Source organism: Fukomys damarensis, unplaced genomic scaffold, assembly GCF_012274545.1.
Source record: "Fukomys damarensis isolate Sample0158 unplaced genomic scaffold, DMR_v1.0_HiC HiC_scaffold_5, whole genome shotgun sequence".
Taxonomy (NCBI): Eukaryota; Metazoa; Chordata; class Mammalia; order Rodentia; family Bathyergidae; genus Fukomys; species Fukomys damarensis.
The window spans coordinates 64,079,421-64,092,806 of NW_022900917.1; the positions used below are offsets into that span (position 1 = coordinate 64,079,421).

General features: G+C 48.9%; 1 protein-coding gene across 1 annotated transcript in view; it reads right to left on the reverse strand.

Moving 5' to 3' along the window:
- The window catches only part of Cacna1c (calcium voltage-gated channel subunit alpha1 C), a 712,468-nt gene that overhangs the window by 66,405 nt on the left and 632,677 nt on the right, over nucleotides 1-13,386 (reverse strand). The window contains exons 28-30 of the mRNA XM_019208417.1: nucleotides 12,337-12,538; nucleotides 10,440-10,598; nucleotides 9,711-9,821 (exon numbers count right to left, since the gene is read on the reverse strand). Of these exons, the coding sequence (XP_019063962.1) occupies nucleotides 9,711-9,821; nucleotides 10,440-10,598; nucleotides 12,337-12,538 (472 nt within the window). The remainder of the gene's footprint in view (nucleotides 1-9,710; nucleotides 9,822-10,439; nucleotides 10,599-12,336; nucleotides 12,539-13,386) is intronic.

A 13,386-nucleotide genomic window follows, 5' to 3' on the forward strand; every position in this document is an offset into this window, starting at 1 on the left:
TGCATCTCTCATCAGCAAGATGGGAATGAAATGATCTGTGGCTTCCACAGATGAGCCTGAGTGGTGTGGTTATTCAGTCTCTGGGTCTCAGCTTCCTCACTTGCATAATGGGAATAACAGCGGTACACGCCCTCCAGGGTTTTGAGGGTTCTGTGAGGTCCTCCTTGGACCGTCCTGGGGCCATCTGGTGTGAGGAGTACACTGCACTGCTATCATTATGGGGGATGCGGCTTGAGCCCTTCGAGGGAGGCCCCTTGGTCATGGCCTTGCTGGCTGCCTTTCAGCGCTGACTGGCAGCTCCTTCCTACTTGGAAAGCAGGCAGATCCAGGGCAAGTACAGGAAGTCAAAGAGCACCCTGGTTTGAGAGGGTTAATGCCACAGCACTCTGTAAATTTGGGAATCCCTCTCTCCCTCCTGGACCCCATGTACTTCATGTTCTTTTCCAGTGGCAGGGACGGAGACAGGGAACAACAGTGCACTTTCCTACCAGGCTTTTTACACAATGTGAATAATTTTCCACATTAAATAATTAAATGTAATAGCTAATACTAACCTTCCCACATGAAGGCTTTAAGAAAGTCATATAATTATTTTTTATCATTCATGGCAACCTTAAAGCTCTCAAGCACCAGGCAGGAAAGGAACCTGTCACAATGTTAGAACAATTTTCAAATCCCTGGTACAAGAGCAGCGGTGGGGACGCCCCGCCCCATAGCCTATTTGTGTCTGTCTGCCACACACTGTGTGCACCAGGTACCCCACGGCATTCCACAAATAAACAGTAATCAGGGTAATGCCAGCTCGCTAATCAGCCAGCGAGGAGCAGGCAGAGCTGTGCGGCACACGGCACACAGCCTCAGTGCTGATGCTGGAGGGTGGAGAGTGGCTATGTTATGGTTTTTGTTTTTTTTGGTTTTTGGTACCGGGAATCAAACTTGGGTCCTTGCACTTGCAAGGCAGGCGGTGGAACCACTAAGCTAAAGCCCCAGCCCTAGAGAGACAGAGAGGGGCTATGTTTCAAGCCCTTAGGATCCCTTCCTTCTCTCTTGCTTCTAAGTGACACGCGTGAATTTCTGGGCCCAGGACTCTGCTGATGGTGGGAGACACTGGTTTCTATATAGTTTAGGATAGGTGGGTTTTAACTCAAATTCCACTGAGGCTGATTATTCATTCCCGCCAGGCTCTGGAAACCTACCTACCTACCACCTACCTACCTAAGGCGAGGTTCCCATTATGGGAGGGCACTGGCTTCTACGGGCCGCTCTGGAATTTAGCAGGAGCGTGGAAGCCATTCCCAGAGACAAGCTGGCTTTTGCTATTCTGTGGGTAGGGATGGGGATGTGAAAAGCCCTGCAATTTGGGGCAGCTCTGCCAAGGAAGTGCAGGTGGCCCCTAAGGACTTTTGAAAGGCATCTGTATAAGTGCCATCTGCAAATAAGGCCGGCCAGTTACAAGGTCTCCTAGCTATGCTCTTCTGCTGTCTTCTGCTTTGCGGAGGGGGGAGTAAGTTCTAAACATGACTCTTGCAGTTACACAACAGTTCAGGTATTATATTGGATATAATGTGTACAGATGTGAATTTTCTGTCTGGAAAATTAAGGCGGTATTACAAAGTATTTGTCACAAAAAGAGGAGGGGGCTGGGTCCAGAAAGGAATTGAAGACTACCAGCCTAAAACGATTTCTCAGTTTTCACAGTCTTAAAAGGGAAATAATTTTGCTTGCTCCCAAGGTTTTTAAAGTTGGATTTTCCAAGTCAGCAAGGCACATAATCCTCCTTATACATTTCAGACCACAGCCCTGGACCACAGGTAGTTTTGGGGCCCTCCCTATCCTTCCTCAGATTCTTCTCTGCAGCCAGCCTCACTCACCCAGACTCCCATCCTAACAAAAAGCATTTCCTACTTCATCTCTTGCTTTGGTCTTCCTGGCTCTCAGTCTCCAGGCCCCTCCTTTCTCCAGCTTCTTCCTTCTCCCACTTTCCCACTGATTCTGTCCATTTTCAAACTTCTCCTCTTTCAGGAGGAAGAGGAAGAGGAGGCTCTGGGCACCACACTCGGGGTTCTGCATCAGCAGGAGCATGTGGTGCCCCCAAACAGATCTCCAGCCAGCCTGCCCATCTGAACTCCAGATTCTAACAACCTAAGTGACTTCTAAAACTGAATGTTTCCAGACTTCAAAGATTCATAGCGCAGTCTGCCCACCGAGCCAGGAGCCTTGGATCCATCCTGATTCCTCTCTACCCTCACATCCAGTTGGCCACCCGATAATGTCACACAATGCCGATCTCACTCCTCCTTTACCCCGTCATCTGTGTTTCCAGCAGGGACCTAACAGCTCCTAGAACTACTACTTGAGAATGGGTTGCTTCCCCATCCCTGATGTCCTGTAAGGAAGGAAACCAACATTGGCCGAGGAGCTACGGAGTGCACAGCACCAGCCCAGCCTGGTCACAGTTCTGCTCCTCTGGGGACAGAGTGCAAAGTGTTTGGCCTTTGAGTCACCTAACCTGTCATCGCAGTCCCAGGATTGTCAGGAAGATTTCTTAGTTTAATACTAGAAGGTGCTGATAGCAGCATGGGCTACACAATAAACACATTAAGTGCTTGTTTTCTATAAGCAACAATGGAACCTACATCCACAATCTTGGAAGCTATTCTCTGGCCTTTAGTTTCCTCAGATGTGGAACAGGACCACAGTGTTTGTCTTACAAATTGAATGAGGTAAGCAAAGTAAAACATAGCCCAGTGTTGAGTTCTTTACACATACTTAATATATGTTACTTCCTCCTCTTTCTCTCCTTAGCTTCCAAAGCCATTTAACCTAAGGTATAGGAATTGATACAATATGGGTTAATGTAATTTTTTTTTTTTTTTTTTTTTTTTTTTTTGTACCAGGGATCAAATTCAGGACCTTGCACTTGCCAGGCAGGTGATGGAACCACTGAGCTAAATCCCTGGCCCAGGGTTAATGTAATTATTGAGGCTTTGTAAGAGTTGCATTATGAATAGCAGGGAAAGCAGGAAGTTTTCTAGCAGTGGGTGAAATGGTAAATTGGGGTATCTATGAGAGTGAGCCAAAGTCACAGATGTCTACTCTTTAAAAATCAAACCAGGCAGGTCCAGGGATTTAGCACAGTGGTTCCGCCACTTGCCTTGTAAGCACAAGATCCCAAGTTTGAACCCCAGTACCAAACAAAACAAAACAAAACAAAACAAACAAACAAAAAAACCCAACCAGGCAGGGCCGGGGATTTAGCTCAGTGGCATAGTGCCTGCCTGGCAAGCTCAATGTCCTGAGTTTGATCCTGGGTAAAAAAATCCAAAAAACCCAAAACAAAACGAAAACCTCCTAAAAAGCCAAAAAACCAGGGAAGTCTGTGCTCACCAGCATTCTCAATCTACCAGAATTGTCTCTCTTGGTGGAATCTGGGGCCAGTAGATGATTAAGCAAATGAGTAATACGAATTTTCTTTGTAAAAAGTAAAGCTCCACAGAAATGTGTGGCTAACTTAATGTTGTTGGAAGAAAGCAATTACTAGCCATGGATGCAAACAGAGAAAGAAAGGAAGTAATTTTCAGCCAGCAAGGTATTATCTAGTAAAAACAAACCAAATTTCTAGAAGATTCTCAGCTTCAGAAAAGAAGAAATGGATTTGATTGTGTCCCTTCATCCCAGTTATTTCACTTTTCCTTTCCTTCTCTTGGTCCTTTCCTGAGATCTACAGAAAGAGTCCTGAAATTTCCTGCAACAGCTCACGGAAGAGCACGATGGACTTATGCCCGTAGTGGTGATTTTAGTGGAATTTTGGCCCTGCCCCTCCTCTCACCTACATGCCTAGGCTGCACCAGGGCTCCTGTGGCTAGCTCAGGGCCTTGGTGGCATTTGCCAGACTTCTCCTTATATGACCAGCCATGCATGCACTCTCTTCCTCCGTGGCTCTGTGTCTGTCACAGAGGCAACATGTAGGAGCCTGTCCTTTGGTGTGTCCTCTTCCTGCTGCTTTCCGGGGACAGAGAACATGTCTGCTTACAGTCCAGACTGACTCCTGGCTTGAGTAAGAAAGTAGGCCTGGCTTGTCACTAGTGAACATGGCACATCTGCTATTTGGTGTGGCCTTGAGTTGTCTGTTGAGGTGGCTCTCCCAACCTCTCCACCTGCCAGGTAAATGTCAGGATCTGGGGCTCTTTCCTGGGAGCAGCTCACTCTGGAGAAAAGGAGGCTGGCACCTACACTAGGGTGGCCAGCACCAGGGTCTACACCACAGCAGCATGGACCCTCAGCCTCAGAAGCCCCTTTGCATCTGCAGGGCACAGATGATCCTGGGGATGCAGACCATGACATCTTCAGGTTGTGTGAGGAGAGCTAGTTGCCAAAGGCAAACCAGATATGGGCTCTTTAAGGAAAGAAGCTTCTAGATATGGACCGAGCTGGCAGACTAGCCTGAGAAAGCGGGCCACTGAGTGTGTCTGCCGAAGTAAGTGCTTTCCATGAGTGCTCCCTGTGCCGACCTCCCCACTGCAGCCTTCTTCTGCCTGTGAAAGTGGGAACTCACTGCCCCAACCCGACTCTCGTCTGTCCCTTTGACACAGGTCTAATGAAAAGGAGTCAGCTGGCCATGACTTTTTCTGTCTTGATGATATCCTCAGCATGTCCCCAAATATGCCTCCCCTTGGCATGGCCTATGTTTACAGATGCCAGGGTCGACAATCATTCCCAAGAACAAAGCCATTTCTAAAAACAACTGAGTCTGAAGAGAGAAGCTTGCTCTGGAAGCCCCTGGAAGCCAGGGGATCCCTGTACCACATGGACATGTTTGGGTGGAGGAAAAAGGCTGCCTTTGTGCACTGAGTCCACGGCCAGCAGCACCGTCCCCCAGCTCATTCAAGAGCTGGCTTGAGAACTCCATGGTGCCAGTCACAAGGAGGACTATTTGAGAGTCTCCTGGTTTTTCCTTCACACAGCGCAGCTGTGAGGTATATTAGTGAGACCAAGGCCACGCCCAGCCCTGTGTCATGGAGAGTTACCTCCAAAAGAGAGCATTTGACTTCCGAGGTCCTGAGTAGCTGTGATTCTGGTAGCATCTCATTAGCCAGGCCACTTGCTAGTTATGATTCATCCCTTGCTCCCAGCCAGGAGAAACCTACAGAGGGACTCCTCAGGACAGCAAGCTGAGGATGGGAGAGCCTGGTTCTTTGTTTGGAGCCACTATAGCTACTGATTTCACTTCTTTCTGTCTCTCTGCCTTCTAAGAAGCAGCCATAGCTTCACTGCCCTCATTTCCTCTTTCCTGAGAGATAGCAGGAGCTTCAAGCATTCCTCCAGAGCAGGGCAAAGATGGTGGTTGCTGGATGATTGTCCTTCTGTGAACTGATGCTCTGACAGGGCTGAGTCCTTTGTGTCTGGGGCTAGAACAAGAAGCCAACAGGTCTGTTGGGGATTCCAGGCAAGCTAAGCTGGAGAAAGGACATGGTGAGAAGATTCTCCTCATTTTGGAAGTACCATCAAGGCCACTAGGCAGTAAGTCTCTGGCCAATAACTAAACGGACAAAGATAAGGTCCTGAGGAAAGGGTCAGGTAAGAACCAGGTTGGACATCAGGGCTCTTGGGTCTCAGCATCACAAGAGCACTAAAATGCTAATCAGGAAACCTATTCAGAATGCCAGTGGCCTGCGGAAAAGAGTAGCTCGATGTCCCAGAGCCACTCACACCAGTGGGCCTACTGGAGCAAAATGAATTCCAGACCACAGCTGCAGGCAGGGAGCCCTAAAATGTTCCCTGCCTTTGTTGGGACAAGTCAGGAGGTGGCTGGAAAGGAATTTGTGAGAAAAAGCCTTGGCATTTGCAACTTCCAAGGACTGGGGAAACCCAGGGAGAAAGGATGCATCTGACAGCCAAGAGAAATCTACCCTAGGAGATCTCAGTGCAAGAGACTGCTTTCCCCGGCACAAGGGTTCCATAGCACATGAGTGAGTTCCTGGCAGAAAATCACAGACAGAGAAAGGGTAGGGAGGATGAGCTAGACCATCTGGCTTTGAGAAGCTTGAGCAGCTGGACTGGCAAAGTCAGGGCACAGGTAGAGGAGGGTGGAACCTGGGCTGTCACTGGAAAACAGGAGCCCAGAATGTACTGCCCAACATGATGGCTATGGCCACATGTGTAATGAAAATTTATTTATTTATTTTTTTGGGTACCGGGGATTGAGCTCGGGTCCTTGCGCTTGCAAGGTGGGCCACTGAACCTCTGAGTTAAATCCCCAGCCCTATAATGAAAATTTAAATTAATCTAAATAAATATAATTTGAGAACTGATTCCTCAGCACACTCTCCACGTTTCTAGGGTTCAACAGCTGCAGGAGGTGGTGACCACATCATAGTTGGCACAGAGCGAGCTGTGAGACAGTGCTGGTCTGGAGGCTGCATTTCATCCCTCAAGTCTGAATGCCTTTGGGCCCTCTTATGTCTGGAGATGTGAAAGTGAGCCCGGAGGGTTCAGATGCTCTTATTCAAGAAAAAGAAAGCTGGCCTGCAGCGGGGGTGGGGGTGGTGGTGGTGGTGGTAGCGGTGGCGGCAGCAGTGAGTCTCCACTTTGGTTCCACTGTCCTCTCTGCTTCTCACTTCTAAGGCTGTGAGAAAGTCAGTAGGTGGGCTGGCCCAGAGAGGGACTAAGGGGTACCGTGTACTCCCTTCTGGGCCCTCAGGAGGATGCTTCCAGCCAACCAACTGGACTCAGTCAGTCTCAGAAAGAGCAGTTCCTGCTTTCACTCCTCCATGGCCCAGGCGGGAGCCGAAGGGACAGAGAGTGATTAGGAACCTCCACCCCCAACTCTGGGCAAACTCCTGCTCCCCTCAGCAGACCAACTTCTTCTGGGGGACAAGCTTGTAGTCCACTTTGCGGTTGCCATCAGCTCAACTCTTCCTCCTTTCGCTGCCCTGCCCAGACACCCCCAACAGCAATCCCAGGTCACCAGAGATGTTGTTATTCCTTCTGGTAGCTAAATCTGTCACTGAGAGTGGAAGGTATGAGGCCAACAGTGCTTCCTCCCTCAGGTCCCTGCATTCTCCTGCCACAGTGAGGCCAAAGCTACCGCCACAGGCACAGACCTGGAGACCAGTCCAGACCCTAAGGGATGTGCTGTGTGACTTCTTTCTCACCTCGGGGGAAAGTTCCTTTTGGAGTTTTAATTGGGATTGTACTGAATCTGTGGATCAATTTGAGGAGAAAGGTCATCTTGACAATATTGAGGTTTTATTGTTTGTTTTGTTTTGTTTGTGCTGGGGATTGAACTGAGCTATTGCTTCAACTCTTTTCATTTTTAAATTTTGAGTTAGGGTCTTACTACATTGCGAAGTTGCCCAAGCTGGGCTCAAACTTGTGATTTTCCTGCCTCAGACTCCCAGAGTGCTGGGATTATAGGCAAGGGCTAGTTTAATATTGAGTTTTCTAATTTGTGACCATACCTCTCCAATTACTAGTTTTTCTTCCATTCCTCTATATAGTTTGATAACTTCCTCAGTAGAGATCTCAGCCACTTTTTGTTAGATTTATTCCTAAGCACTAGACATGTTTTGAGTGCTTAATGTAACAAGTATGTTAAAAACTTTTTTCCCTGTCTTTGTTCGTAAATTTCAGCTCCCTCTCTAGAAAAAGTCTCTCACTTTTACCCCCTTTGTTCATGGTAGAAAACCAGTGACTGAAGAAACGGGGGGCACTTAAGAACCTGCCCTGCTCCTTGATTTTCATGACTTAGGTGGAGGTTTCTCAGGCCAAGGCCCTGGTGGGTGTCAATTTCATGCACTCCCTAAGCTAGGCTGCCCAGTCTGTTGCCTGTCCTACTAAGACATGGTTCAGAAAGTCCATTTCAGGGTTCTGTAGCCTGCCTCAGACAGTATCAAGAACACATGTGAGTCAACCGTGGCATGACTCAAAGCTTTGAAATATTGAAACCATATGTCCCTGACACAGATGAACACAATGCCAGTTTCCCTACTGAGAGGTTGGCATCTGATACCAAAGCTCCATTCAACAGCAATCCTGCATCCCTGGCCTCCCCTGGTCATACTGCTGTGGGTGGTGGACCTACTGGTATCTCTGGGCCCTGGGGCTTGGAACAGCCCTACATGTGGGCAGAAACACTGTGGGCTCCACAGAAAGTGGCCAGGGTGATTTGCTAGTCCTCCCTAGGCTGAGACACATTTCATCCCCTAAATGGGGTTGGACTTGGAAGGAAGAGTGAAAAAGGGTATATTTACTTCCCTGGAGGAGGTAGGGAAATACCATTATTATCACCCAATGATGTTGATTAGGAGCCTTGTTCTCTGAAAATTAGCCAAGATCCCTAAGCATTCTTTGAGTGAGAGGAAGAGTCAGCCTTGTAGGGACACTTTCAAGGGCCTCAAACATTGATTCCCTCTTTCTAAAAATCCCCAGCCAAGCAGTTGGCATGGGTACCTGCTTGTGAACAGTGTGGTGCGGTGGAAAACACATGAACTTCAGAGCCAGGTGCCACACTGCAACCTCATTTACTTAATAGTGAGCAGTGGCACTGATAATGGGTACTTGCCTTTCCTCCTCCCTGCAACCGGGATATCAGCACTATCTTCAAGGGAGAGGTTAATAGGCAATGATGTGCATGTGGCATACTATCAAAGATGTCATTTGACTATGAATTCAAAGAAGACTATGAAATCTCGCAAACAAAAGTGATCCAGTAGCCAAGGAGAGACTCCCACCCTTGGTTAATCCTCAGACAAATACAAATCTGAATAAACATAGAAGTTACGCCAGGGACTCGTCCCTTTCACCTCCTGTTGATCTGTGTCACATTTGGGAAGACTAGCAAAGGAAGGGAAGAAAAGGCTCAGAGAGGTGGAGAGGTCTTTTCTCAAGTCTGTAACTAATTCTTCCACTCTTTCCTTCACTCTCCAAAAGTGGTTGCAGTGGGCACAGGGGCCACTGGCCTGCTGTCACAGCCTCCCTCAGAAGTAGATGCCCATATGGTGCCAAACCCTGGCGAGTGGATGCTGGCAATTCTGACCATCTAGAGGCCAAAGCTGGACGGTGCTGCTCACACCAGCTGGGACCCACACATCCAGGACCATGAGGTGGCTCGCTGGGAGGGCACAGATGATCCAAAGCGGCAGGTCATCCAGCCTCACCTACTCTGCTTCATCAGCCAGTGATTCCAACCTCTTCTCCCTTACAAGGAGTAGCCAGAGAAATTTGCAGCGAACTGCTCTTCTGTACTGGAGGGCATCAGGGAGCAATGGCACAGCCTCTGAGGCAGAAACGGAAAATGCCCAAAGACTGGAGTCCAGAGCCCTGAGAGAACACAGCCCTGGCTGAATTTTTCACATGAGGTTGGACCACATGGCCAGTGAAATGGGAGAGGGTAGAACAGGGCCTGGGTGGGTCTGGGGGGCTGGGCTGAGAGGTTTGGTTTGCCATTCTGTGGGAAATGGGAGGAGAAGGGTCACAGCTTGGTTCATGGAGGAGGATTCTGTTCCCTGTGAGCCATGGCCAAGGGCACAAGCTGAGACTGGCATGGTTCAGTGCTTGGCAGGCGGAGGAGTTGGAGCACTCATCATGGGGGCAGGGATGACCCTTTGCTGGTGATTTCTGCCCCTTGTTTTCATTCTTCCCACGTGAGCATGCCGCCCGCTTCTCCTGCCCCTGCCCCTGCTCCCACCAGCCGTTTCTCAGAGGCCTACCTTGGGTTTGAAGGCAATGAGTTTCAGGATCATCTCCACAGTGAAGAGGCCGGTGAAGAGCATGTTGAGGATGTTCATGGCGATTTTGAACAGGCAGCTCTGGCCGTAGTGCTGATGGAGGGAGGGAGCCAGGAACCATGAGCATGAGGGATGTGGCGAAGGAGGGACACCCCGACTCCTCACTCCCTTTGCCCAGCTTTGAACAAGGCCCTCATCTCAACAGGACTCTTCCTTGGCCCAGCCTCCTCGAGGGCCACCTGTCCTTCCCCGTTGGGCGGATGCAGGAGAGCCTGGGAGCTCTTCCCTTTTCTACTGTCTCTGAAATCAGGGATTGGAAGAGTTCTGTGTCCCTTGTTTAATTCGGTTCAATGACTATGGTAACCTTCAGCACCCAAAATAGCTCTGGCACAGCCACCCTTCCTATAGATAGGTGGACACAGCGTCCACCTCCACACCCTATGCCTTATTGACAATGAGCACTTCCCACTCACTCTTAGTTCTTGACCTCCTTCACTTTCTCCATTTTATCAACCCAGGATTCTGGGGATTCTCTCATGAGGTCCCAGTGGGGAGTTCATCCTTGGGTGAACCCTTGACTTTCATCAGCTAGAGGAAGAGGAAAACTCTTCTCCCTTTTCTGCCTCCTCTGATGAGCAGGAAGGTGGCCACTGGAGATGGCCTCACAGCTCCTTTATACCTTGCGTCTTCCCATGCAGGACCCAGACTAACCTGCATGGCCAAGCAGATGGTGTTGAGCAGGATGAGGACGAACATCAGGTACTCAAAGTAGGTGGAGTTGACCACATACCACACCTTGTACTGGTGCTGGTTCTTGGGGATGTACCGCCGCAGGGGCCGGGCCTTGAGGGCGTACTCCACACACTGTCGCTGGGAGGGCACAGGGATGAGTCGGGGAGAGAGTGGGGTCAGCTTCCTGGATGGTGTGGGGGAATCGGCACAAATGGTGAGCCTGTACATGGGGATACAGGCTCTGGGGGAGGGGTCCCTGGATGTCACGAAACAGCTAGTACCTCTAGTGCACTTTCAGGGTTGGGATGTTATTTGGAAGATGTTTTGATTTTCCATCACCCCTGTATTCAAGGGAGCTCTTCTAATGAAATTTCCTTATCTAGAACGTAGGTAAGAGGCATGCATCTCCCTTCTTTCAGCCTGGCAATGTGGCATACTGCCTGGCAGGTGGCTGGCATTAAAAAATAATGACTCAGTTAGACTTCTCATTATTGAGGAATGATAACACCACAAATTCTCCTAGTGATGCTTCTAGCTTCATTTTTTTTCCTATTTTAAATCTATCTCTTGTATTTGCTAATGTGCAATAGATCAGAAAACATGGTTCACTGAGAGGAGAGAGACCTAACTAAATTCTTGGGACTCAAGAAAGATCTTTTCATTCCCCTATGCTGTGCCCAGGTTCCTTCTGGAAATAGATGTTACTCTGGCCGCTCTAACCCTCAGCCTCTGCATCCTGAGCCTTATTGATTTCATCTCCTTCTATCTTCCCATTTTTACTATCATTACCTTGATACTAGATCAGGCTCTAAGTTTCTCACACCCACGTTTTTTATTTTTATTGTTTTTTTCAGAGTTTGGGATTGAACCCAGGGCCTTTCAATGGAGGTGCATTCCCAACCCTTTTATTATTTTATTTTATTTTTCTATTTTGAGACAGGCCCTCTTTAAGTCATTCTGAATTGTCCAGACTGGCTTGAACTTGTGATCCTCCTGCCTCAGCCTCCCAGAATGCTGGGATAACAGGTGTGTGTCACCGCTCCTGCTTCATCTGCTCTTTTTAATTGGACTCCTCCCCCCATCTCCTTTTCAATCCAAAGTCCACCGAGCAGCCAGATGATGATTTGACCCAAGACACAGACTCCAAACCCACGAGGGGCCTGATTCTTGATCTGGGTAGAGCTAAGCAGACCATGCTGCGTTCCTTCTCTCATCAGCAGTCTTTCTTTCAACAGGGATGCATCTGCACATGACATGTTCCCAGTGGGAACACCATGGGGAACCAACCCAGGGACTACACCTACATTCCACCCAGCCAGCATCGTTACTCACCGCCTGAGCCACCAGCTTTCTCCTGGCTACCAGAAGATGTCCCAGCAATGGCATCACCATCTTACTCCTGCTCCCACCTCTTTTCTGCCCCTACCTCCAGCACAAGCCTCCGAGCTTTGTTAAGAAACCATGTAAGAATGGTTTCCTAAAGGTGTTCCCTTGCCCATCCCCAAAGCTCTCACTCCCTCAATGTGGTAGCTTCTCCCCTCCTTTTCAATGATGCCAACACACCCGTGTATGTTCTAACTTGCCAACTTCTTGATAGGGAATAAGATTTTTCATAGAGCCTGACATAGTATACCCTTAAATAAAAGAAATGCTTGTTGGATGAATACATTTGGCAGATCTAGGCTTTGCAGGTTCTGCGTTTCTTTTGCAAGAAGCCTGACAGCTCTGTAGAGGTTGAGGAGGGGGCAGAGGACCTTGGTGCCCACAAGGATCTCTCCCTGGACTTTAGTTTTCTTCTGCGTGGGCCACAGGCTGCTGGCAATTGCCTTTCCTTGCCTGGTCCCTTCTTGACTTCCTCCACTCCTTAGAAAGCTACCTGGTTCTTGTCCAGCTCACAGTTCTTGTACTCTTGCTCTCCTTGCTCCTGGAAGGTGACGATGACGAAACCCACGAAGATGTTCATCATGAAGAAGGCAATGATGATGATGTAGATGATGAAGAAGATGGAGATCTCCACGCGGTAGTTGTAGATGGGACCCTTGTCTTCCGTGTGGGAGTCGATGGAGCGGTACAGCAGCCTGTAAGGAGGAGACAGGCCCTGTGGAGGGAACTGGAGAAGCAGTGTTGCCTCTGGGAGATGATGGCACCACTGCTTCTACGGATCCTTGGGACCAAAGGAAACAGCTCTAGGCCAGGAGTCATGTGGCCTAGGGCAAATCACTCTGAGATTCAAGATTTACTCACCTGTAAAATGGAGGTAGTACCTCCACGGTGGTTGGCATAATGCACATCGTGTTCTGAAACTATCAAGGACTATTTAAATGGAACATGAGTCATGGGCATCAATTTCAAAATGGACATTATTAGTGAATACTGAGAGAGGAAATACCTATTTAGATGGGAATACCAGTGTGACCAGTGCTTATCTAGGTCATCCACAATGGTCTGGCTTTCTACGCAAGTCACTTACACACGTGCCATTCACATGGGTCTGGGAGATGGCCTTGTTAAGTGCCATCTTCCTGACAGCTCATCCCTTCCCTTCCTCTCTTCTCCCTCACAGCACGTGGCTACCCTCTAGATGTCATTGATACGAAGGGCAACTCTCACCTAAGACCACGCACGGCTGGATGGGGGATGTGGGTGTCTAAGCACAGACACGCAGAACACTGGTGGACAGGCTGCCCGATCGAGGAGACACGGTACCAAGGGCCAAAGGGCTGGTTCAGGTATGAAAGCGTCACCTCTGCAGGGGGACTCATGCTTTCTGCCCTTTCTCACCATCCACTGTGAATACATGGCTTTTTCTAAGGATGCTGGAGTATTGTCTAATCAAGAGATGTCCCGCTGCCTTCACCTGCTCTGAGTGAATGTCGGGAATGGATTCCGAAACTCTGTGGTGAGTCAGGTGCCCACATTTGGAGAA